At 48.4% G+C, this 26,635-nt stretch overlaps 1 protein-coding gene across 1 annotated transcript in view; it reads left to right on the forward strand.

Annotated features, from left to right (window-relative positions):
- The first annotated feature begins 4,734 nt into the window (after positions 1–4,734).
- sdc3 (syndecan 3) overlaps positions 4,735–26,635 on the forward strand; it is a 30,953-nt gene continuing 9,052 nt past the window's right edge. The window contains exon 1 of the mRNA XM_036515748.1: positions 4,735–5,162. Coding sequence (XP_036371641.1) covers positions 5,100–5,162 — 63 coding nt within the window. The 5' untranslated portion in view covers positions 4,735–5,099. The remainder of the gene's footprint in view (positions 5,163–26,635) is intronic.

The following is a 26,635-nucleotide window of genomic DNA, read 5'->3' on the forward strand; positions in this document are numbered from 1 at the left end:
TAGTTTTTTCTGGTTTTTGATGTTCAATCTGTATCTATAATGTATCCTAGTAGTGAACACATACTTCTGATTGTATAATTGTACATTTGTAAACCTCCTGTAATGTAAATGTGGAAAACTTGGAATCGCTTATACAACCCTTTTTGGTATGAAGAAAATACACAAAAAAATTAAAAATTAGAAACCTGTGCATTTCAGTGTATATTCACACTTTTTTGGTTGTGGCATATAGTTGTTGTATATTGTAAATTGTAATATCAAATTTTGTTTTGAAAAGCCCTTTCTATACAGCGTAGTACTTGTACAAAGAACAGAAATGCGTCATGGTTTTAACGTGTCACTACTTAATTTAAACTAAGGAAGAAAAATGCTGATTTACCAATGTTTAAAGAACATTCTGTTTTAAGTAGTGACGTCTTTGTTTTTGTTTTTTTTTTAAGATCTTTTTAAAGTAATGGTTTTCCCTTTTCCTGGGGTTTAAGAGGGTATGTGTCATGCAGAATGTTTGATGGGTTCCATTGGATTTGCTCCTTGGCGTTTTGTACAGAAAAGACATGGATCTGCATTCTTTTGTCTACTTGTAAGTGATTGTAACATACTGTCGTTTTTTTTTCTTTTTTCCTCCTCGATGAAATACGGATTTGGAACACTATGCGTTGTACATTTACGAAAGCCTTGTGTATATTTCCAATGAACTTTTTTGCGAGCACACTTGTAACCATATGTGTATAGTTAACAAAAATCCTGTGTATGCTTATTGCCTGGGCAACTATTTTTTGTAACTCTTTGTTGTAGATTGTCTCTAAACAATGTGTGATCTTTATTTTGAAACAAAACAAAAAAAATCTCTAAAATTTCACATCCTTGTGAGCGTCTTGTGTTTACATAAATCTTTGCGTCAACCTGTTACATTGCTTTTATCTGTTCCAGTAACTTTCCGTTTTCAGTGTTGAAATGTGCAGATAATTTACAAATTATTTATTCAACGCCAAGAGTAGAGTTACTGTGGTACATTTTTGGTATGTGCTGAGACCCTGACGTGTTCAGTTTGAGTAAATATTTTGACGAACTGTCGAGTGGAATGCTTTAATTTTCAACGAGCGTCACTGCTCAAAAATCTGGCAACCCTGCCATCGCTCCCCTAACGTTTATGAGGTTGGTACTTCAGAAGCAAAGAAAATAAAGCAGGTTTAAAATGGGTCATAATGGTTGTGGGTCAGGTTGAATGCAGGTCTGATTGCCTTAAATTCTCAAGCCAATGCAACTTTCAAAACGATAACTGTACCAGTGGTTCATGCCAAAATTTAGAATGCACTTCAGTGGAGAACTCATTTTTATGTAATACTGTTATTTGCAGCATACAGTTTGTCCTTGGAACACAATACTTTGAGTATTGTAAGGCTCTTACAGATGGGCACAGAACTGGCATTCCACAGAACTGGCATTCCATTTGTGTAGCCAGCGCTGTTTAGTTACTGATGTTCACCGTGTAGGTGTGAATGGACAGATTGTTGGCTATACATGAGGGTAACTGAGATTACGGGAAAACTCTACTGAAAATGCGTTAGTCCACACCAGAGAAACTCGGGCACTGTCTGTAACTGGCAGGTGCAGTTTACTTTGTATATTTACCTGTTTGTAATTAAACTGCAGATTTTTTGTTTTAATTATATTTCAAAAATTGGTACTGCTTCTGATCAAAACACTAGGGAAAACATGGAGAGTGACTGCACCTGTATTTCAATAACGCTTTCTCTGAAATATTCTCTAACTTGTAGATGTTGATTCATTTATGTTGCGGTTTTGAGGAGTTAAATATTTATGAGTAAACGGCAGCATTTGTGATTTAACAGCCAACCTTTCTCCATGCTCCTTAAAGATGTTTTGTCCCCTAAAAATCCCGGATCTTAAAAATGACTTGCTCGGTTTCTCATACAAATTGAATATATTATCTAATGGATATTTGGATGCGTGGTGATGTCAACGGTGTTTATGTGCAGTACCAAGTCTGTTGCTTAGTTCTATTGTACAACAGGAGCACGCTGCCGAAGGCATAAGTGCCATTGACGATGAAAGCTCCTATTTTGCCTTGAGTCTATTGGACGTCATTGTGTGGATGTAAATAACAGCATTCACCCGCGTGTTGTTTTGTTTGCTAATTCGCACGATGCCTTTGCAAACATAGACTCCACTCTGTCAACAGCAAGACGTTGAAAATGCAGACTTGTGGGCTCCTAACTATAAACGGACCATTAGAGAAAGTAGGGGTGCGAATAGAAAATTAGCTTCGATCGGAAGCGTTGTGTCTCTTGACTGTACAGTCCCTGTCGACCTGACCCACGCCGGGATTCATTACTCAAAGCAAAGGAGCAGCGCTGTTATCTTGCTAACCGTTTACTTTTTCCTCTGGCACTCAAAATCCATCTTTGCCGTTACCTTCATTCAGGCTACTGATTCACTCCAATAACAAATAGCCTGACCAGTCTCACGAATCATATCCGAAAAAAGATCATTTGTTGCGCGTGTTCTGAATAACATAATTGTTTATGATCATCAGTTTACAACCGACGCTGCGCCGATCCATTTTAGATTGGACAGATTACACTGACGTCGCAATTTAACACAAAGATTACTGACGCAGCGCAGCGTCTGTTCTAAGATGATGTCTGTGAATAGGTAGTTTGAGTTTGTTCACAGACATCACTTCTACGCCGCGCAGATCCTCCGCTATTTATGTCACTGGGATGGTCTGATAAAGACCACAGATTACCACATTAGCGCTTGAATGTAATTTGAGATTAGTGGTGTTACGCACCGCCAGATCTGAACTGATGGCCGTGAACATGCAGATAATCCGTCACGGGACAGGGACTGGCCCATTCACTGGCACAGGTGTATGACTCCTCACCGCGCGGCGCCCAAACAGCTGACGTAGAACACTGTTCTATACAGTCGAGACGTTAAGGGTGACTGGTTTGACAGCCACGATCAATGAAATGAATACCCTGCTATGCGAACGCATAGTTTATTCTAATTAAGGATGTCAACCCTTCAAACTAGGTTTACGACCTTTAATGGACGGTTTGATCTTGGATATCAAGGCCGAAAACGAACCATCACACACACGCGCATGCACGGCCGAGAAACTAGTCGGGATCGGTGAGCGGGACTATGATTGCCCTAATCAGTTTCCAAAAACAATGTGTACTTTCCTGCAATACCGAATGTAGACACAGTGGTTCGCCCTAGGGCCATTTATAAAGATCACCGTTCTACTATGTAATACCACAAATCCAATGTTCCTCACTTTTCAATTTTCCTGTGCCTCATAGCTCATAGATAAAATGTCACCACCAACAAATTGCGTGTAATGAAAATTCTCAGATGCGACGGCAGATTTTTTTTTATTGAATGCAAGAAGATGACTGAAAATATATATATGTCTCCAACAAGTCAGGAAACACCCTCGGTGTCCCGTACCACATCCCGTTGTGGAAGCTTTGAAGTTAAGAGAGATTTTATCTGCACTGCCATGAGACGTGCGCGTTCATGGAACAATTTCCCCGAATCAGTTGGAATTGTAATCTAAAATATCTGTCTTGAAATAGTGCTCACGTCAGACACACTTAACCGAAGGGCAAAACAAAAATACGAATCTAAGGTTAACCGAATTAATCCATATTTTAATGTCACTAACAGTAGAAGAGAACTGTCAGAGAATTATCAGATCACTTCATGGTCAGGGAACTGGGTACCTAAATGGCCAAAAATGACACTGTTCCATCAGATAGGCCTATGCATTAAAAGATTGCTGAAGGACGATCAGTGAATACCTCTTATCGGAAATCCAAGTAATCTATCTACTTAAATTCAGCCGAGTGATTTTGTTTGTATGTATGTTCTACTGTTTGGCACAGAGAGTCGAAAAGAGGTAGGAGGAAGACTCATGAAGTTTTGGAAAGGATGCCTGGTTATAAAATGCACCAATAGTTTTCCGTGCCATTAAGAAAGGTCACACTATTATGCAAACCCAGTTTTAGCCTAAATGAACTGAGGCTGTGTTTTAATCTGAAAAATACACAGAAACGTGTCTCAATTAAGCAGTGTACTCCGATGCAGGTCTTGCGCAGCCTGTGAACGCGTGAGGTTGCTGTCCGTGATCACTTCTTGGCTCCGCCTCGGGCGTCGGTGCACCTTCGTATCACCATTCAAAATCTGAGCAGAGGCTTGTGACACGTAAAGTTTAACCAATACTTATGTAAAGGAAAGCAAACCTTGACAATTGCCGCAACATATATGTTTAAGACAGGCTTACAATAATTGGCACAGATCAAACCAAGGATGTGGTATATAGTCAATCGATTAAGCAGTCTTTTCCAAAATGTTATTTCAAATATGTAACACCGTATAAAAACGTTACCATTACCAAGTTTGTGTATTTTTACTTTCTTTTTGATCCCTGAAACTGATCCAGGGAAACCGTGAGGAGTGGACCGAGCGCCTCCCTAGAGCTGGGTCGATCTGCAGGGGGCATCCTCGCCTGTCCGCGGAATCGCTCCAGAACAACGCGTCTCTCCCTGGCTGTGCAGCGAAGCCATACGGCATTTCCTGCACACGCTAGCATTCACGTTTAGGCGGATAGAGAGGGGGAGAGGGGTGAGCAGAAGGGAGGGTGAGTGAGTGAGAGAGAGAGAGAGAGAGAGAGAGAGAGAGAGAGAGAGAGAGGGAGGGAGGGAGAACGCGAGAGCAAGAGAGGGAGAGCGTTAAGCGCAGGGAGCGAGTGAGGTCTGGTGTCTCCCTTGCCGATAGTAAATCTATCTGGTCCTTATAGAACAGCGGGGTAGCAAAAAAGAATACGGGAAACAAAAGAGCTCACGGGTCCCCTTTATTCAGCATTCGCAAGAAGGAAGGGAGTGCGAGTGTGGCGTGGAGGGGATTAAATCCGATCTGAGATCAGTGTGTGTTAAACGGATGTATATTCCAGCGGCGAGCGAGCGCTGAAGTTGGATACCGAAAAGAGGGAAAACGCTTTTATTTTCAGCAGACGCGAAACAAGGTGAAGGTGCAACCTCTTTGCCGCCGCTCTCGCTTGGAGCACCATGAAGCTGCCTTGTTGGATGGCGCTGGCGTTACTCCCGTCGCTGCTGGGGGAGACCGCACTGGTAAGAGCGAGCAGGTCCACTCCATTGTGTTCCATTGTTGTTAGCCAGCTAATACCATTCGGTTAAATGCAATGCCTCTTTTTTGGGGGGGGGTGTGATGGCAAGCTAGCAGCTAGATGTGGCCTTTTACTGTATTATCGTTTTATTTGAATATTTATTTATTTTGAAACGTTGTTGATGTTAAAACAGTAGCCGTGCACGTTTGCTGCAGGGCGATCGGTATTAAGTCCCTTGGAATCGACCCATATTTTCCTGCTAGCCAAGCAAACTCATCAAGACGGCTACTACAAAAAGGACCAAATCCCCCCTTACAGGGATTGGTCGTGGGGATTCACACCAATTGCTGGGAATGTGTTCGGTGTAATTTCGCCCGTGACATTCACAGTGAGCCGGTGGCTTTAATATACGGGCTTTCTCGTTTTCTGAAAATTAGATTAGTTTATCTAGTAACCTACAGCGCGTTAGTCATTCGGGTCAAGAAAACGCTGCCGTGGTCCCCGGGGGTTGAGGGGCTCGTTTCACACGTTGCTGAGTCGTTCGTGGGGCTTCTGGGGGACCCTTGCTGAGGGGAGTCGGAATGTTTTGATAGTACATGTCGGAAATGCAATTAACGCATCGCCCCCCAATTAAGGCCTAATTACAGCGCTTTGTTTGATTTCCCCCGTCTTTACCATTTGTGTTGTAACTAACACCTTGTTGTCAGATCTTGAACTGTCACTTAGCCATTGTGTTATGATAGTTTACACACAGCACAGAAGGCAGCACATGTACCTTTATCAGGAAGCGAGACGCCAGCCCCGTTATATCTCAGGTAAAACGTCCCGTTCTGCGCCGGTGAGAGTATATTAGTGTGTTTGTCGGGACCGAGGTCAGTGTTGGAGTGAAGGTGTTAGTCAGGAAATGTGTGTCGCTGTGTCACCCCGGTGCGGTGTGAAAAAGCGGGATAAGACCGTGGTGCTGGTAGGTTGTGCGAAGGATGGAGCGAGAGGGGGAGGGGGGTACGGAGCTCGGAGGAAAAAAGGTGATGTCATTCTGAATCGTAGGCAGATGAAGGTAAATGTGTCGAAAGGATATTTTCCGCAACTGGCACGCCACATGTCTCACGCCCCTGTACAAAAAATCTGACAAGACATAAGCTTGTACAGAGAATGATTATAGTCAATCGCAATAAAATTATATAAAATTTTATAATCAAATATATCAAATATTAAAATAATATTAGCATCTTATAAGCTCTGTGTCTAATATATTTTTTATTTTCTTCAAAATCTTGAGTACAAGCGATTCTTTTGTCAGCGAATTATTACAAGTGGAGGAAACTGTAAAATTGACCTCGTGTAATTTTTGTCTCTAGCATGACGATTTTGCCAGAGATGGTTTTTTTAGACCAGTGGCAGAAATGCTTTTGTGGGTTTGTCAGTATAGACTACCTCTCTAACTACTGCTCCTTGTAGAGACAAATCAAATCTTCATCCCATTCTTCCTAATATTGACTGTCTCCCACACTCCCTAACAAAGACCAGTATTTTCTCCTTCAGTATTATCTTCTCCTCCTCCTTCTTTTTTCTTTTCCAAGTATAGAACTCTCTTTTTTGCGCATTTTGTGTATAGATGGATCAAACAGGTTTCGCTGCAGATACCACAGCAGGGTTCGGCCTACCCCCTGTCTGCACACACACACACCAGCTGCGTTGAGGGTGGGTGCCAATCAATAATCAATAAGACTAAGGCACATTGCCTGGTGGCCGAATGCTCCCACTGAGCTCCTTCATGCAGCCAGGCTCAGGGTGCAAAAGTGACAGGAAGTGAGAGGGAAATGAGGTCACTTGTGTCTCATCATCGAGGTCTGTTTTTCCCACAGGCCTCTGCTCTGGCCCCCCATCCCCGCGAGAGGGCTATATTTAGGGCGGTGTTTCAGCTCGGGGAGTTTGCCTTTAACAATCCGCAACCTCTGCCTCCTTTGCTGAGCTGTGCACTGTGTGTGTGTGTGTGTGGCAGTGACATGCAGGTCCAAGGGCGCTGGTGGGGTCTGGGGACAGTGTAGCGGGGTTCAGGTGCCAGGGGGCTATTGTGATCGGGGGAGGTGTCCCTAATGATGGACCTGACAGAATGGAGGGTTGAGCGGTCAATTTAAAGCATCTGGCAATCTTAACTTGTGTCCTTGTGCAATTTTCACACGTGTGTGTATGTGTGTGTGTGAGAGAGAGAGAGAGAGAGAGAGAGAGAAAGAGAGTGTGTGAGCAACAATTTACACCTGTGTGTTTGTATGCATGTGAGAATGCATGTGTGTATGAGAGAGGAAGTGTGTGCGTGCGTGTATGCGTGCGATGAAGTGTGTGTATATGACTATGCGTGCGAGGAAGTGTGTGTGCAAGGATCACGCTGGATTCTGGGTCATGAATCACTGTTTTGTGCAGTGAGAGATGGGACAAAGAGTGCCATAGAGAGGAAGAGGGGGAGGGAAAGAGAGAAAGCAAGAAAGACTGAAAAATAGAAAGAGAGAAAGATGATGGGGAGAGTGTGGAATGTGTGGTGTGAAGTGATCTGAAGCAGGAAGTGTCTCCCCCTCAGCCTCTGCGACGGGAGGACAAAGGGGGTCTCTGCGAGCAGCTGACCCCTGACGGTGCTGACCGTGACTGACTGTGACCACAATTCCATCGCGGTCACTACCACCACAGCATGTGTTCACACACACATACACATTAATACACTCCTTGCACGTATGTGCACACACGCATAAAAAGAACAGGGCCACGTTATCCGCTATGTGCGCGCGCACACACACACACACACACACACACACACACACACACAAACACAAACACGTAACCATACACAATACACCAACATCACACAATACGTACTCACACACACACACACCCACCACAAAATGGGCACACATAGACCAACACACACGTACAGACTGCATTCACTCCCCTCTACACATGCGCACATATATGCATATACACCATACTCATCACTCACCAGAAGCACACCTTACAGCATTTTCTAGCTGGTCATTCAGGTGAGGTTGTGGGTAAGGAAAGAGTTTACACTTCGGCCGTCGCAGTACTGCTACTATGAGATGGGGGGTGGGGCGGTACGTGGCTCAGTCTGAAGACAGAGCCGCACTGTACATTATGTACTTTTGAAGAAAGGGGGGATACGGTATCACTGTATCTCTGAGGAGGGGAAGGAGACTGTATGGCTCTATCTCTGAGGACGTGGGGATTACATCTGAATGTAGTCATTTGGCAGACGCTCTTGTCCAGAGCGGCTTTAGAAACCGAAGGCCCATAAGTGCATATAGTAAGGCCTCGTGAACTTCAGCACAGATAGAAAACATCACGGGTCAGTCTGTTACACAGCGCTGTCATAACCAGTGCTGTGCTTATCGCGGATTAAGTGTTATAAAACTCAAACATGCGAACAGCCAGTGCTGCATAGCTGTGGTACTGTGTAGCTCTGCTTTTGAAGAGCGCGGTGAGGCTGTAGAGGGAAGGCCGTTCGCTGCCGTGTGTCTACAGGCCCTGTCCTCGGTGAGCGTAGAGTGTGCCGCATGTTTCTCTGTGGAACAGCGGGTGCCGTCGCGTTCGAGCCCGTGGAGGATTGACAAGCGGCTGCGTGTTGCGGCGCACAGGTGCGCGAGGGTGGCGCCGCCCGTCGCTCTGAGGAGAGCGACGGCGGCGGCGGCACGTTCGCAGAGAGAGGTGTCCGCGCCGCTCTTCGTTTTCAGCGTGGAAGGAAGGAAGGAAGGATGGGAGAGGAGAGAGAAGAGAGCCTGAGGAGAGGAGAGGAGAGGGGGCTGGAGAGCGAACGCGAGAGGAGAGGAAGGAGGGAGGCGAGCGCCGAGGCCATCAGAGCTCAGTCTCAGGAGACTGCTCCTCTACCTGCTCTGCACGGTCGTCACCATGGCAACATGCGGGTGCTGCTTCTGTGACAGCTCTATCAGGATCTCTCTCTCCCTCCCGCTCTCTCTCTCTCTCTCTCTCCTTCTGCATCCACTGTACCGTTCCACTGTCACCACGGCAGCAGAACCCGGCTAATTAAGATGCTGCCTTCGCCAGGCGTGCTGGGGGGGGAGGGGCAGGCCTCTGGATGTGCACCGTTGAGCTACCTGTACTGACTACTGAGAGAGGGAGAGAGAGAAGGAGGGGTGAGAGAGAGGGAGGGAAGGATAAAGGGATGGAGAGAAGAGAGGGAGAGGGAGAGATGTAGGAATGGACAAAAAGAGGGAGGGAGGGAAAGAGTGTGAGGAGAGAGAGAGAAGGATGGAGGGAGGGGGGGAGGAAGACCATTGTCTTAATGCCTATTGCATCTCAGTTTGACTAAACAGTCAATACTGTAGAGCACTCAGCTCAGGCTGTGGTTTTGTAATCCATGGTTTCTCCTTTTGAGAAGGATTGATTTTCCCTGTTCAGAGCATCACGGTTTCATAGACAGGGGTGTCGAGTGTCAGAGGCCATTGTTGGCCCAGGCACTGCACGGATCCTCAAGGGGAATCATGGGTAATAATCAAATCAGGAAGCAGATTTCTGGTTTGGCTCCGGACAAAATCCTCCTCAAATTTCCAGTGGCACCTGGTTTAGAGATTACTGTACTGTAATTGCCTGGTTCTAAAATAGAAGTAAAGAAGTTTTTCTCTCAAAGAACCAATGAGAAAGTCAAGAAAGCCAAAGAACCAATGGTCTGTTAAGCAGAACTGATTGCAGCTTCTCTCTTGCAAGAGACTCCACGCTGTGCTGATTATACAGCCCACGTATATGCGAAAACGCATTATATCCAAATATCGTCACACATTTCAGATCAGGGTAATTATTTTGAATGCAGTTACAATGGTCTAAAGGGTTGCGGTGAAGTCAAGTGGGCGCCCTCCTCATTACAAAGTCCCTGTCATTGTTGACCTGCCTTTGGAGGGCAAAGTGGACGGAAACGAAGTTAGCTGCAGCTTTGTGAATGTAAGCGAGCATTCCATTTCATTAGCGAGCCCGGCCATTCTAAATACTCAATGAAATAATGTAACAATTACATTATGAGCAATTACTCACATGAGCGGAGATGGTGCCAAGGAGTCAATGAAGCCCTAAACGATTTAATTTGATCCACACAATGAGTCAAAGGGCTGCTGCGTTTTTATAAAAGTGTCGTGTTTTGGGGAAAAATATTCCTCGGTGTTTGGAAGCTAGACAGATTTACAGAATCTATAGCTGGAATACTGCAGCAAATTTGTTTGCACACTTTAGGAGTGGGTTAGTAAATTGTTTAAGGGAGGTACAGACCACAGCAGAATGGGAGGGGGTGGGGGGTAGAAGACGGTGTACAGTGAAGTGTCGCCTGTTGCCTGGGGCAGTGTCTGTGTCAGGCAAGCGTTGGGCCTGCAGGCACTGGAGAAAGTACAGCAGCGAGTTAAATTGTATGCAGATGAGTACAGATGGATGTTGGGGTAGGTAACAGCAGTGTGTAAAGTGTGCAGGTGGGTGTTGGGGTAGGCACAGTAGTTTAAACGAATATGTGAGTCTTGAGGAAAGTACAGCAGTGTATTGAGTGTGCAAGGGGATTATTGGGGTAGGTACGGCAGTGCATGAAGTGTGCAGGTAGGTATTAGGGTAGGTACAGTAGTTTAAGCAAACAGGTGGGTGCTGAGGAAGGTAAAGCAGCTTGTTGGGCTGCAGGTGGGTGTTAGGAAAGCACAGCAGTGTGTTTAGGGGGAGTTTTGCGGTGTCCGGGCCTCCGTGTTGATACCGCAGTGCCTGCTCCAGCAGGCTCCAGAGCTATAACGGGATTCATAATGAGAGAGCAGCAGTGGGCAGGGCCCCTGGCGGGAGGGACTCCAAAACCACCCTGCCATTTGGGATCTTTCTTTTTTTCCTCCTGCAGCCTCTCTATAAATACTGACATTGTGGCTCGGAGAAATATAGGGCGCAACCATCTCGCCGGGGACCGCGTGTGTGCGTGTGTGCGCGTGTATTGTTTTAACCGTGTGTGTGCGGGCACGGCTGACGTCGCCGCTGCCGCGGCTGCTGCTTCGCGTGCCGTCTGCCGCCCCTCCCCCCGTCCCCTGGGGTCAGAGTTCAGTGACGGCTTGAGCGTCTGGAGCTGTAGCCGGAGAGACGCACTGCCCTGCTTACACGCACACACACGCACACAAAAGAACTTGGTCGTATGCACACGCTGGCATATTGCTTACCACACACTTTAAATATTAGCTATATAGTACATTATGCAGGAGTGCTCCACTGAGATTGTGTGCCATACTGCTGCTGTTCAAAGGTCAAAGGTCAGCCCTATAGCAGCTGTTTGCTATGTCGTGGCACATAATGAGCTCCGGTCTATTCAGCGTGACATGCATTCTATAGTTTTCACTATAAATAAAACCTTTTCGCTTGCCGTTGTTGCTGTAAATGGGCATTATCTGTGTGTGTTTTGTGTGTCCTGGGGGATGGAGGAGTGTATGTTTCTGTGTGTGTGTGTGTATGTATGCGTGTTCGCATCCGTATGTGTGGGAGGGGGAGCATTGTGTCGAGGTACAGTTAAATCTGGCCTAGCAGAACTGCATTAATAGCTGTCCATACATTTCCAGTTGCATTCTACTCCAGAGCTCCTAGCAAGCCTCTTACTCTCTTGTCAATGCCTTTCAGACCGTCTGTCTCCCCTATCCTCTTCTTTCCTCTCCTCTGTCCCTCTCCTTTTCTCTCTGTGACTTTCTCTCCTTCATTCCCTCTTTTCCCCCCAAACCTCTCATCACTTCCTCTCTCCCCCTCCGTGAGTCTCTTCTCTTTCCTCCGTCTCCCTGTCCCCCCTCTCCCCTTCTCCGGGGGCTGTTTGCTTGTTTATGTTCCTTCAGCAGATGTTCCCTCTCCTGTCAGCGCGCAGTGAGCTCAAGCTGACGTGCTTCCTTAAAGGCCCAGTGGAGATAATTAGGTTAACGAGTTGGGTGAGCGGGAGAGCGCAGGCGTGACGGCGGAGGCGGAAATCTGATCTCCTCCCGACGGGGTTCAGGAACGAGGGCCATTTCCTACAGAGCGAAAAGCCGGCGGACAACATGCTGGGCAGGAGTTACGCAAACTTTAGGAATGCGTTGGTGGGGCATTGGCTGTGTGAAGAACAGGAGGCACTCGGCGGGGCATTGGTGAAGCAGATGCTGGTCAGATTCAGGGAGGATGCCGGGCAGGTGCGGAACTAAACAGGTGAACATCGCCCACCTTGCAGCTGACCATCCCTCGGCGCCACACCAGTTCGCTGTACATCTCTCTGGCAGATCTGAGGCCCGGGCAAAGGAGTCAGGGCCAGACCTGTCTCCTCACAATGCCAGTCCCCACAACTCTTCCTCTCTCTCTCTCTCTCACTGTATCTTTGTCATTGATTGATTGTGACATGAGTGATAGTGATATCCCTGTTGTGCCATGCAGGTGTCAGAGGAACAGTATAAAGTCTGGCATAACAGGCCAGCATCCTGTAATATGTCCGGTGCTTGTAGTAGGCATTCTAAGCAATATTTAATTCTATCTCCAATATATTTCTGGGCTGAACAGTGTATTTTTCAGTCATAATACATTTCATTTCCATATGGGGATCTATAAGGAAAATAAATGCTATAAAGTGTCTGCAACAGGCAAGTTTTTAGGCATCTGTATAACAGGTGTTTTGGCAGGTATAGTAAATGCTCCATGGTATCTATTGCAGGTATATCCAATTCTCTGTTGTGACTGTCGGCATTATGCTAAACACTGAAGTGTCTACAGCAGGCATAATAAATCTGTTTTGGTGGCTCTAGCAGGAATACTGAATGGTTCTTTGTGTTTTCAGCACTGTAATAAACACTGTAATAAACACGTAGTATAGTATTAGTATACCTGCTATAAACACGTATAGCAGGTATACTAAAATCTTTGTCAAGCCCATAGCGGATACGCTAATCGCTCTTCCGCATGAAGCATATATTCTAAAGGCTCTGTGGCAGACATATTGAATGTGTTTGTAGCAGGTACACTAATAGCTTATGCGGATGTCAACAGCAGGCATACTACACGGGACTAAATGTTCTCTAGTGGCTGTAACAGGTGTGCTAAGTGCTCTGTAGTGTCTATAACTGATATACCAAGCGTTCTGTATGGGTTATAGCTGGTGTCGGTACACTGCGTGCACTGTAGTGACTGAGGCTGTCGTGTTTGCAGCAGGTACCCGCACACTGGACGCTCTGTAGTGGCTTTAGCTGGTACACTGACCGCTCTGTGAGGAGGGGAAGCAGGATCGCTTACACGTCCGTCAGGGGTGGCAGTGTGTGTCTTGTGTTTGGGCAGGAGGGGGCGGGGGCGGGGGGGGGGGGGGGTTGAGGGGAGGTGGGAAGCACACATTAGTGAGGAATATGCGAGGGAGCAGTGAAGGAAAGTGAGAAACGCAGTAAAAAAAAAAAAACTCCGTTATTAATAGAGCTGGCCTTTGAGAGGTGACGGAAGGCTCGGTGATGAAGGGACTTCCTGTGTGGAAGCGGGTGGGGATGGGGGGAGGCGGTGGGGCGGGGGGGGACAGTGAATAATTCAGCAGATTCCCCTGACTGAAGCTGGAACCCAGGCAGTTAGTGGGTCAGGATGCCTCGCGCCGCCCCGTCTCGTCTCCTCTGTCTCATCTCATCACGTCTCCACCGCTCCGCCGTTAAAATAACACGCAGGATTATGGGCTATCATAACTGTGGCGACACCCCGTCCGTTCTCGGCGGCTGAACGCCTTTTGTCTCTTACTGCGCGGCTGAGCTTCCTTGTAAGCCGCTTTAAGCAGTAAGCATACCTTTAAAATGTGTTTTCAACCTGTGGCAACACTATTACGCTCGGTTAGCCGGGTGCCTTTTTTGACATTGTGTTGAACAGCTATTTTTGAGATCGTCGCCCCCCCCCCCCATCGGTGTTTTTGAGGGTCACTCTTTCTCCCTCAGGCAGTTGCGGGAGAAAGCACACTGCGCCACTGTTTCCACGCTGCTCCTCTCCTTCCCCCTGGGGATGTAGGCCATTCCTCTCACTCCGGCAGGCCGGACGATTTTTTTTTTTGTTCTGGTTTCATTGGTGGAAAATGTCTCTAAAATGTGGGTGACTGTAGTATTTAAGTCACAAAAGTGCCGCTCTGTCTCGGCTTCTCTGGACGGTCTGTGTGAGCGCAGCTGAACCGCTCCAGGCGGTCTGGTCTGTCTGTGATAGTCAGTTCCCACGTCTAAGCATGCCCGGCGCCCTTCAGGTAGTCCCTCAATGGCTCGGCCTTTTCTTTCAGGGCCCGAGAGCTCTTTCTATTTCCCCTCCCTGCTTTGGCATGTGTGTCCCAGTAGATGAGGTAGCCCAGTTCTGCCTGGGTTGTATTATAATTTGGTTGACTCTAATTATCAGTGTTTGACAGAGGTTGTCCTCGGTTAGTGGCAGCCTGTGCTGTGTGCCTCTGGCCCCGTTGGCTGCCTGTGCTCTCGGTTTCTATTGGGTTTTGTTCCAGCTCTGAGGCCCATGAACTGACTGATTCAAGTTTGTTTTCCCAGATTTTTTTAAAGGAAGTTTAATTTGGGTTTCTCTCTCTTTGTGTCATAGAACAGTCCATGGATTCTCTCTCTCTCTCTTCCCCCTCATTCACGTCCAGTCTAAAGCTCCCCGTTGCGTCTTTTTCGCTGTCCAGAAGCATGATGAATTAACACCTTCTGATGCTAAAGCCTTTAGCATCAGAAGGCTTTTATTGAGTGTCAAATGGAGTCTTTTTCAGAGAGATCAGGGTTAGTTCTTTAAATATCAGATTTTTTTCTGTCTTTTAGCATACTGCCAGGGCTCAGCTCAATTCTGGCAGTACTGCTCCAGTGTCCCTGTTCAGTGGGTGACAGCAGGACATGGTCAACACACACACACAGATAACAATGTCTTGTCAACTGAGATTACGTGTAATCCAGAACTGTTGGGATGAAAGATTAAGTATCTCTCACCTGCCGCAGAGTCAGGAAGACCAGGCTCTGTGTGTGTGTGTGTGTGTGTGTGTGTGTGCGTGTGCATATGCGTGGGGGGGGGGGGGGTGTATGTGTGTGTGTGTGTGTGTGTGTGGGTGTGCGTGTGCATATGCATGGGGGGGGATGTATGCGTGGGGGGGGGGGGGGCGTTGAGGGTGTATGTGTGCCTGTGCGTATGCGTGGGGGGGGTGTATGCATGTGCGTGCGTGTGTGTGTGTGTGTGTGTGTGTGTCTGGGGGGGGGGGGGGGCGTTGAGGGTGTGTGTGTGTTTGTGTGGGTGTGGGCATGTTTATCATGCTGTAGCAAAGATGTAAATACAAGAGGGAGGAAATGTGTAAGGGTGGAGCAGATCATGAGAGAGCTCAAGAGCTGGGGGGGGGCGGTAGCTGCACACCAGAATTCCCACAGGCCATAACACTTGGAAACTCTGGTGATTATGCACAAGGGAAGTAAGGCTGAGGAGTTACAAGGTTTGTCTGCGCTGGAGTTTAACCATAACCAGCATTAGCTCAAGGGTGAGACGATTGTCCCTCCATAGCACTCCCTTCCTGTGCATTCTTGTGTCCATGGGTGTCCAGATGTCCTGCGATGCATCCCTGTGCCCAGCACATCCATGTCTGCAGAAACGCATATTCTGTTTCACCAGGTTTTGAAGTTTGGGGTGAAGCTGCAAACGTGTGAATAAGTCCGAGGAGCGCTGATCAGAATCTTTTCCAAACACTGCTTCAGTAATGCCGAACAGCAGTTGGCCTTTTGCAGATCGCCTCCTCTGTCCGCCAAAATTATCACGACTTTATCCCTCACAGTCTGGCTCCCAGTGTGTGCTCAGCCTCCTCTCGGTTGCAGGGAAAATATTTTAGATAATTCTTGGTTATCCCTGCGTCGCCCCTGATTTTTTAAGTTCTGTTTTATCTGTTTCCGGCATTAAATCATTAAACGATAGCTCTGAACAGGAGGGCATTAATAACATGGTGGGGAGGGGTGGGGGGGGGCACAGAGTGGTAGAGGGGATGAGAGAGATGGACTGCTGGTTAAACACAGTTCATAAAGAGCTTAGTGCAGCTGAAGGAGGATTGTGTGAGAGCAGGGCAGCCCAGAAACAACCTGGTCAAAGGATTATCAGAGAGAGATTGAGGGAGGGAGGGAGCAAGAGAGAGGTGTGAATGAAATGGGAGGAAGGATGGGGGGGGGGGGGTCAGGAAGGAGGAATTGGGGTGGAGGTGTTAAATGCTCCTGCCGTCTGTTTACCACCCCCGCGGGCACGGGGGTAGGTGCAGTTGGCAGGGGTGGGGGGGGGGGGGGGGGGGGGGGGGCTGCATCTGAAATCTGCATAATATCCACAATGGCTTTGCCATTAAAAGCCCAATCCTAAACTACTCCTGACCCTAATCCGTCTCGGAGGGGCAACATTACAGTCGGTGAAAAAAGCCGAGTCTTGTTAGGAGTGAGACGTGGCTGACATTGGAGACATGGCCTCGCACTTCCCTTAACATTCACGGGTGCTCAAAAAATATATGAGCATAAGGATATAGAGGCAACTATCAAATTCTTAACTACGCACACATCCTCAGAGAGGAAGCACTTTTTTTTGAAAACCAATGTCAGTTTATACTTGGTGTCAGCTGTGCACTTGTGAAAAAGAAAAAATCCCAGTGATTTCCCTTTGACGTAAGCCCTTCCTTCCTAGTTGAATAATGCAGTTTTGTCTCCAGTAGTAGCAGTGGCCCAGTAAGAAGAAACCCCCCACTGTATTTACCACAGTAACGTAGTGACTCCAGTACCCCAGTAATGCTGTACCCTAGAAATGCTATAACCCTTCCCTAATACACCTGTAAAGCTGCACCCCAGTAATACCTAAACCACTGTCTGGTACCTCAGTAATGCAGTTGCGCAGTAGTATGGGAACCTGGTCATTAAACACCAGTAAATTAGCGGATGAAGAGACCCGTCCTGTGTGTTTGATTAAAATTTCCCAACACAGTCGCGCCCCTGTGCGGTGTCCGCCCCTGGACACACTGTGCCCCTGTGTCTGCTCCCTCCCTCCCGTCCCGACACAGCGGCCCTGTGTGTCACCTGCATCAGCACGCCGGGCCGGGGGTGGGGGTCTGATTCCTTTTCTGGGCTGCGTTTTTCGGAGGCCGCTCGTCTCACCGCTCGTGATTGCATTAAAGCCCAACAGCGGCCCTTTCAGTGTTGCTCTCTTCACCCGGGCCCCGTTCAGACCGGTCCTGTTTGCAAGCTCCAGATTCAATTACATCTGCTTGATTAGATTTTTTTCTCCCCCCTGTAAAAATATCCCTTTTTTCCAGAGGAGGAGCGCTCCTGGACCCTGGAGCGAGGCCGTCGGTCCGTTTCCCTCCCTCTCCCCTTTGCAGCTCTCGTTCCTCTCCCCCCTCTGCATCGGCTCCCTCTCTCGACCTCATTGTCTCCCTCCTTCCCTCTCCTCCTCGTCACGGTCTTCCCCGCACCTCCCTGCTCCTCAGAGACCACTTAGCTGCATTAAAGTTTCAGCCCTGCCTTCCCTTTGTCCTGTCTAACTGCTCTCTAGCCCTGGAATCCAAATGCGTGCCGGTCGAAACACGCCCCCCCCCCCCCCCCCCGCCTCGCCGCAGTGCAATGCGGGCAGACATGTTAGAGTGAAATGCTTCACCCAGGCCAGCAGGTGTTAGCTCCACTGTAATTGAAATGGGCCTGAAACCCGTTTACAGCATGAGGCCAAAAGATGTTTACCTCTTTGCTTTACAGAATATATTGCTCTGCAGGACCATTCATGTCTGTCCCAGTTCCATTTCACCGAGAAGCACAGGTCTTGAGCGCAATAATCAAGTGGCCTGATTCCTTTAAAGCAACCCTTTGCACATGACAGTAATCTTTTTTAGGGGTGGTGGAGGTACGGTTGCAGTTCATGTAATGAGGACACACATTATTCCTCCATGGGGAAGAAAAACCCATTTTCTCTGTACTGTACTGTAATCAGCATCTTGCTCCTTCTTAGAAACGTCATTTCCTGTCTCCACCTCTTCTGTTGGGCTGATCATGCTCGAAAGACAGCGTGTGTAGCAGGAGGGCGGCCATTTGGCTCTCACTGTCAATATAAGTCCAAGTGATGGCGTCCAGACCGCAGGAGGTGAAAACCATAGTCTACTGGGAAAAGCAGCTACTGTGATTTGAATAATGTAATCAATTATGGGTTTGGGTTTATTGGAGTTTTTTTGTATTTAAACACCACCTATCGATTACTTGGATCATTATTCGAATGCTTGCTCAACAGAAAAACTCAGAAATGTCTCTGGTGTTTTTTCTTCTCAGCAATATTCATTGTCAAGAACCCCATATTAATATAAAAAAAAAAACAGGTAATTCATTGATATTACTCATCGTCCAGCCTTTGTGAGTACAGTTCTCTTGGCAATGTCATACTCACTCAGAAAGAACAGGAGTTTCATAATGGTCAGGAGAGGGTGATAAATCTTTAACTGTAGAATATCTTTAGAACAAATGTATTGAATTGCTCCTCCCGATCCTGACCCCCAGGCTCCTAGGGCCGGGTTCAGCGAGTCTTTCCACAGGGACCGAAAGATCCAGCGCTGATAGGAATCAGATGACGGCGGGCGAATGTGACTCTCATCAGAGCAGCGTGCTCCGTGTATCACTTCTGTTTCACTGCGTCGTATATCAGCCCATGCGGGCTGTCAGCCTTGTCCCGGGCGAGACTCTGCCCCCCCCCCCCCCCCCCCCCCCCCCCCCCCCCCCCCCCGCCGCAGCTCCGCATCTCGCACGTTCTGTAACCCCGCAGACACAACGAGGGAGTGAGACATCATTAACCCCGCTGAGGGTCGAACCTACCACCGGCCGTCAATCGCCGGCTCGCTGAATCTGACGACCAGACATTCCGTAGCGCTCCGTCCTGATTGGTTCGCATCAGCATGGTGACACATGATGGCTCCACCCATTGTTGGAGCCCCACTCTCCTATCAGTACTTGCCAGGAGAAGCTGAGGCCTTATCCCGAAGTAGCTCTGTTTGGAATAAACCGCGGTGAATCCCAGGGCCCAGGTCAGGTGCTCTAATCACTGCTCCACAGTCATGGCTGCCTGGAGCTGTGTTTTTCCACCCCGGTCCCAGTGAACTGCTGTGTATGCTGGTTTTCGCTCCAGCGGAGATCAAGAAATTAGGTTTGACTGAGCTGTTAATGAAACGCAGATCTGTCCTCGTCACCTTTGACAATTGTCTGCTGGAAGTTGTTTTGTGAAGGAAACGTGTTAGATGCATAACTTCAAATTGAGGGGGGGTGGGGAAGGCGTTTTCTCAAGTTGCACCTCTTCAGCGAATTTAGCCTCAAAAAATGAACCTTCTGTACTTCTCACAGCATTGCTGCGACATCACCGCACATGCCGAGAGCTTGTCATGGCTGTTAATATCGCTCGTAGCTCCTCTCATTCATTTACACTTTGCTAGTACCTCAGGCCTTTCCCAGAAGCTGTGAGGTTTATAAATGAATTTTGTGCTATAGTACTTGAATAGAGGCTCTGGGAGCTTAGTAAACACCCCCCCTCCCCTCTCTGCCCTTCTCTTCGAAAGAGAAGCCTGCGGCAACCCCCCCCCCCCCCCCCCCCAGCTGTGCGAGAAGGCACAGACGGAGACGTGCTCACGGGGAGGGGGGAGAGATGGGGAGGAACGTGAACAAAAACAAAAGGGGCGGCGTGCGCATGGGGGCGCACACACTCGCGCACCCGCATTTTTGAGCCTTTTTGAAAAGTTTCTTAGGAACACGAGAAAAGTTATGATCCACAGGAGGCCCTGTGCTGAGAGAAAGACACCATTGAGCTCAGGCCTGCGCTCACACACACACACACACACACACACACACTGAAGCCCTACAGAAACACAGACAGGCGAGAAGTACCCTACACACACACACACAGACAGGCCCCACAGGCGTACAGACACACAGGATACACAAACCCATACAGACAGATGAAGACTCTATTGGCAAATGTGCTGGGGCCCTCCCTCCTAGACACACTTTCTAGCCATTGGCATAAAATGCGTACTAACATAACACACACAAAGCATAAACAACACGGTACACTCACAAATGCCGATCAGTTACATCAATGATACACATGCACTCTCTGGAATCTAAAATACACGTGCATGTTGACGTAAAAACATATACACTGATATAGGTCACGCATACATACATACACACACACTCAGTAACACATAAAAAACACAGTTTAAGCACATGTATTGAACCATTGAGACCATAGCAACACCTTAATGTAAACCACAGACGCACGCACACACATACACGGGCTTAACACATTCACTCAGCTAACACATGTGCAAAATGAGTGGCTTTAAGCACACTTTACACAGGCGCACTTTACACAGGCACACTTCTTCAAATACAGCATTCATACAAGCATGTGTGCTTACACACACAAACCGTGCCCCGAGCGTGCGCGCACACACACACACACACAGACATATCCACATAATGTCGTATGACACCCCAGCAGCTCTGACCTCCTGACCTTTGACCTGTCTGTGACTCTGAGCTGTGAGACAGTGTGAGCTTGCAGCCAGGGTCTACATGGCCTTTGTCTCTGAGATCACATGGGAAGGGGGGGGGGGGGGGTGGCGGGTCGAGGGGAGATGGAGCCGGAGGGCGCAGTGGAGTGGAGAGAAATGCCAGTCTCTGGAGGAGAGCAGCGCAGGATGAATAATTCAGACACATTTCAACGGTGCCAACTGAACACAGCCTGCCTATCAAATACATGCCCCTCCCTCCCTGTCACACTGAGGAGAGGGGGCAGCAGAATGGGGAGAGGGGGCAACAGAGCAGGGAGAGGGGTCAGTTGATGGGAAGTGAAATGGGGAGGGGTGCAGTAGAATGGGGAGAGGGTGCAGTGGGTTGAGGAGAAGGGGCAGTGGAATGGGGAGAAGGGCTGGAAGAAAGGGGAGATGGGGCAGTTGACAGGAAGCATGGGAGGAAGCAAAATGGGGAAGGGGGCAGTAGAATGAGGAGAGGGGGCAGTAGAATGGGGTGAGGGTGCAGTAGAACAGGAAGGTGGGGGGGTCAGTTAATTGGGAGCTTGGGGGGGCAGTAGCCTGCACACGGGAGCAAGGGTGCGCTAAAAAGGGGGAGCTTGGGCAGAGTCCGTTGGCTTGATGCATGATTCATAAGGGCATGTATAATGTAGGATGGCTCCACACACTGAGTGATGTGTCAGTGGAGAGGAGACAGATGTGGAAGCTAAACACAGGGGCCTGTGAGGGAGCGTGCAGGGCAGAGCTGGACTGGGCAGGGCTGGACTGGGCAGGGCTGCACCAAGAGGCACTGGGTAACTGCAGCTGACTGAGCTTCAGTGCCATGTGTGTGCATGTGTGCATGCACAAATCTATACGTGCATGCATTAGTGTGCATGCACAAATGTGAGTGTGCATGCATGTGCGTGTGTGTGTTTGCGTGTGTGTTTTTGCCCATATGTGCGTGTGACGTCAGTGCAGTGATGGGATTTAATCCAGTAAGACTATGGGATGGGTGGCTTCCACACTGGGGATTGTGGGATGGTGGGATTATAGCCATGCTCCGCAGAAACAGCTGTGTGCTGCTTTCAGCTCCACTGAGCGCATCTTCAGCGAACCCCCCCCAAATTTCTGCAACCCCCTCTCCTCAACCCCCTCTCCTGCGTTTCCTTGTTGAATACTCGAGGGTGTTACTTCCTTACAAATAAATGTTTTGTAATAAGATACAATATCCCTAATTGGAAGAGGAAGCATTTGGTGGTATGGAGATACACTTGGGTTTGGCAGTGCAGCTTTTAAATTGTCAAAACAAAAACAACCCGACAGACTTTTTTTTTGAAAAAGCTTTTGCAACCACACGGAATAACCTCTGTAGGCCAGTCAGGGACAAAGCTGTGTCAAACTGATAGTAGCTGACTTCCATCCTGGGCGGGTCACCTTCGATGGCCTGCGAGGCTCCGGAACGGGGGGGGGGGGGGGGTTGGGGGGTTGGTGGGAGGCGTCTGTCTGCACAGGTTGGAAGAGACACCTGCTCCAGGAGATGTCAGGATTCGCTCTGTTAATCTCGGCTCGAGGCGGCAGGTGTTCGTGACTCTAAATGAGGTCATCACCTTAACACAGGCTTCCTACCTCAATCCAGTGATCTCGGTGCACATGGCACTCCATCTCGCTAACCTCTCTTGTCACTCTCTTCTCAATCTCTGTCTCTTTCTGTCTCTCTCTCACACACACCCTTTTCTCTCTAGTTCTATAACCCCCATGTCTTCCTCTCTCTCCACCTTATCCTCTCTGTTTTTCTCACCCCCCCCATTCTCTGTATTTCTCTATTTCCAATCTCTTCATCTCTCTCCCCACCTCGTCCGCTCTCTGTATCTCTCTCTCTTTCTCGCTTCCTCTCCCAAGCATGTCTTTCTCCATGTAAGACAGAGTCACAGTTTCCTCACTAAATAAAAAGTGGTGGGGTCCGGGATACAGTTTGTTGGCTCTGCCATGAAAGCAGTGATGTGTCTGATTTCTCCCACTGATGATCTGAGTATTAGAAACTGGCTGCTGTCCAACATACTGAGAACCACAGCTGTCACAGAGAGAGACAGGGGGAGAAGGAAGAAGATGGAGAAGGAAGAGAGCTAAGGAAGGAGGTAGAGAAGGAAGGAGGTAGAAAGAGAGGGGGAGAGAGAGAGAGAGAGAAGGGTTTATATTTTATGTCTGCTTGTTTGTTTCTTTTTCCTCTATCTCATTCATTACTGATCTGGTTACATGTTACGATCTGTTTGTAAGAGTGACTGCTTTGGCAGCGTTGTTATCACTGAAACAGTCATGCCAATAAAGAATGTGAATTTGAAGAAAAATTGAGAGAAGGAATGACATGGAGAGGGAAGACAGAAAGAAGGAAGGAGAAAGGTGTTAAATAGGGACAGAGGTAGAAAGAGCAGTGAGAGGCTTGGTTTTTAAAATCAATGAGCACAACATGTCCAGAGGAAAAGATTCTGTAGAGGACATGCCGCTGCAGGCCGTTTGAGCTTTTGGGCAGTGGGGGACTAAGATTATCCTCCTGGCGGGGGTCAGATCAACCGCACTGTCAAATATATGTCTGTCTTCCCTCTCAGTGTCAGGAAATCGCCTTAGTCGAGGGGGGGCCATATACAGAAGGATCTGAGAGAATGGAAACCAAAACGGCATCCTGCTGCCCCCAGCTAGTGCTTCCAGCAGCACCTCTAATACAGCAGGCGGTGGAGAGAGATCCCTGTCACGGACTCCCAAAAGACTGAACTCTCAGCCACCTGACCATGCCCCCCACTGTCCTCCATCGGCCCTTATCAGAGCCCCAGTGTACCGTTGGAGGCAGGGCTAGGCGTGAAAGCAGAAGTAATTAGCATACGGCTCATCGGCGTCTCTCTCGCGGTTCCTTTCAGGACAGCGGGATCAGCGTGTCTCCTGTGGCCTGCCAGTGGCCTCGGAAACTCCCCGCAAAGGAGCACTTCCTCCGTCAGCCACATCAGCATTTCTGCGCTTCCTCCCGGCAGAGCCGCCCAGGAACAATGGGAGCTGATAACGCGTCCATTGCATTTCTATGCACTCGAGGGGTGAACGCCTTTAGATTGTGGCGGATGTCCATGCCTTTGTTGTCCTCTTGTTTTCCTGCTTGTTCATGCGGCGCCTGCTGGGTGGCTACATTTATATGCATGCGCATTACCCTACAGAGGGTCGTAAGAGTCGTCTCAGGGTCGCTGGCGTTAGGTGCGAAGGCGTGGGAAGGGGGGATGCTAGCGGCCCCTCAGCTAGATTGATGCGTATTCTAAAGGCTCTTGAGCCATGAAAAATGTGAAAGCAGCCTGCCTGCCTGCCTCTTCGCAGCACCCCGGGCCTGCTCTGCTACAGAGAGAGATCTAGGCCCCTCCCGTTTTAGATCGGCCTTCAGATCAGCCCAGGTGAGAAAACCTTTTGTTCTTTGAGAGGTCGCCTGTGAAAAGAAGCCCCCCCCCCTGCTGCTCAGACCTGTTAGGTCCTGCCCACCTTTACTGCACAGGAGCATTCTGGGTAGGCAATTAGAAGCCTGTGGCTCCTGTTCTCTTAACAGTTACTTTACATTATTGGCATTTAGCAGACGCTCTTATCCAGAGCGACTTACTTAGTTTACAGTTTTTACATGTTATCCATTTATACAGCTGGATATTTATTGAGGCAGTTCAGGGTTAAGTATGTTGCCCAAGGGTACATCAGCTGTGCCCCAGCAGGGAATTGAACAAACAATTTGTTGTTAGTCCTGCCCCTTGCCCTTATGCTAAACTGCCACCCCAACACCAGGCCGGTCCAATGTAGGGCTCGAACCCACAACCCTGAGATTTAGAGTCTCATGCTCTATGTACTGAGTTAGCCAGCAGTTTCTGTTGGAAGGTCTTGCCAGCCTGCGTCACAGCGTGGAAGTCTCCGGATCGTTTATCAGAGCGGCTTCCTCCTGCGAGACATCACAGAGAATAAACACGTCCACCTGGAGAGTGGCCTTGGCCGTGTCCGCCTTCCCCTCCCACTTCCTCGGCCCGGCGCCCGAGAAGCGGCGGCCAGCGGCCTGAGACCTGGCCGCTCCTGCCGCGGCGATTGGAAGAGCTCAGGGGGCCCGCCCAAAACCACTGCCCTGAGAGGACAGCCTCTCCTGTTCCCCCATTCTGCCTTAGCGTTACACACTAAACCTCATCTGCCACAACCCAGCTACGGCAGCCGTTGTCGCACTGTGTGTTTACACCAAATATCACACATTAGAAGCGATTTTTGGGGTGAATCCATGGGTTGGTTGGCGGCAGTGTAGCACAGCGGTAAGGAGCAGAACTCATAACCGTATAACCGAAAGGTTTCTGGTTCGATTCCGTGCTGGGGCTCTGCAGTTGTACCCTTGGGCAAGGTACTTAACCCACAGTTGCCTCGGTAAACATCCAGCTGTATAAATTGGTAACTTGTAAAAACATTGTAACCTATGTAAGTCGCTCTGGATAAGAGCTTATGCTAAATGCCAGTATTTTTTTGAGGGCACCAACTGATTCTTGCCCTGTAGAATGCCAGAAATGAGACCGAGCTGGAGGTTTGCACAGGAGGGAGAGAGTTGCATGGCGACAGCCAGGATGCTGTAAAAGACACCATTCACTGTACAGGAATGCGGCGACATTATTTTTAAACCCATTGAAAATCGCTCGTTATTGTGGAAGGCATGTCAGAGACTTTTTTTGAAAAACATCAAGGCTATCTCAAGGAACCACCATATGCTTTTGATCTTTTATGAGCACTGTGACATCAGCATACTCCGATGGTTTAACTACCGGTTACAGACAGACTGTGTATCATGCAGGGACTACGGTCGTCTGCCTTCCCTGGACATACACAAGAGGGGTTCAGTTATGAAGGCATACACATGAGGAAGGACAGAGCTTCAAAGCATCTTTTCTTTTAAAAGAGTAAAAAGACAGAAATGCGTTGCCAACATATATTTCAACAACAGACCGCTGAGGAAAAAGCACTCCCGGAACACACCCAAATCATAAATTTACAGATAAACCGAGAAAAACAGAAACATTTGCTTTCACCTTCAAATACTGGCTTGCTTAGAAATTCAACCTTGGAATTCCCACCTCATCCAACTCACATAAACTGTTCCCAACTTTCCATATTAGGAAAAAGAGGGAGAGAGATCAAGAGAGCAGGAGAGAGGGTGGGGGGGAGGTTCACTCTTCTCATCTTTCATCTTCATTAATGTATGATTAATATTCAGTTGTTCCACTTGTGTTTGATCATCTCTTGCACTGTAATCTGCGGGTAATGCGGGCTCATACTTTTTCTAATGTTTAATTTGAAAGTGGGTATTCCGTGGAACTGAAAATCAGAGAGGCATGGTGTACAATTAGATTTCCCTTTATGATTAAACCCAGACGGACATTTTACGAGCTGGCATCTAATAAAGTGATGCCGACCATGCCGGGGCTGTGGACGGAGTCCAGCGAGTGCTTCTGTTCCGATCCGCTCACGCGTGCGCACACACACACACACACACACACACATACACACACACACACACACACACACACACACACACACACACACACATACACACACACACACACACACACACACACACCTGCGCAAGCACTCCTGTGTTCATTGTTATTTTGTGTTGTTTTTTTTTTGTTTGTTTTTTTTGGGTTTTTTTTGAGCGTCGTCTCCGTGGTCAGACAAAGGCGGCAGACACGAGCACGCACACACACACACACGCACACACACGCACACACGCGCTCCGGAGACGCGGAGACACAGAGGCAGCGTGCACCAACCCTTAATCACATCACATGGCAAATTACACCCACAAACAGCCCCAGTAATTCCACAGCCATGAGTGGAAAACACACACTGATACAGTATGATACGCGCACAATAGGGCCAATAGAGATGTGTGGATGTGTAGAGATGAGAGTTTAATCTGGAAAGCGCAG

This window comes from Megalops cyprinoides, chromosome 21, assembly GCF_013368585.1.
Source record: "Megalops cyprinoides isolate fMegCyp1 chromosome 21, fMegCyp1.pri, whole genome shotgun sequence".
NCBI lineage: Eukaryota > Metazoa > Chordata > Actinopteri > Elopiformes > Megalopidae > Megalops > Megalops cyprinoides.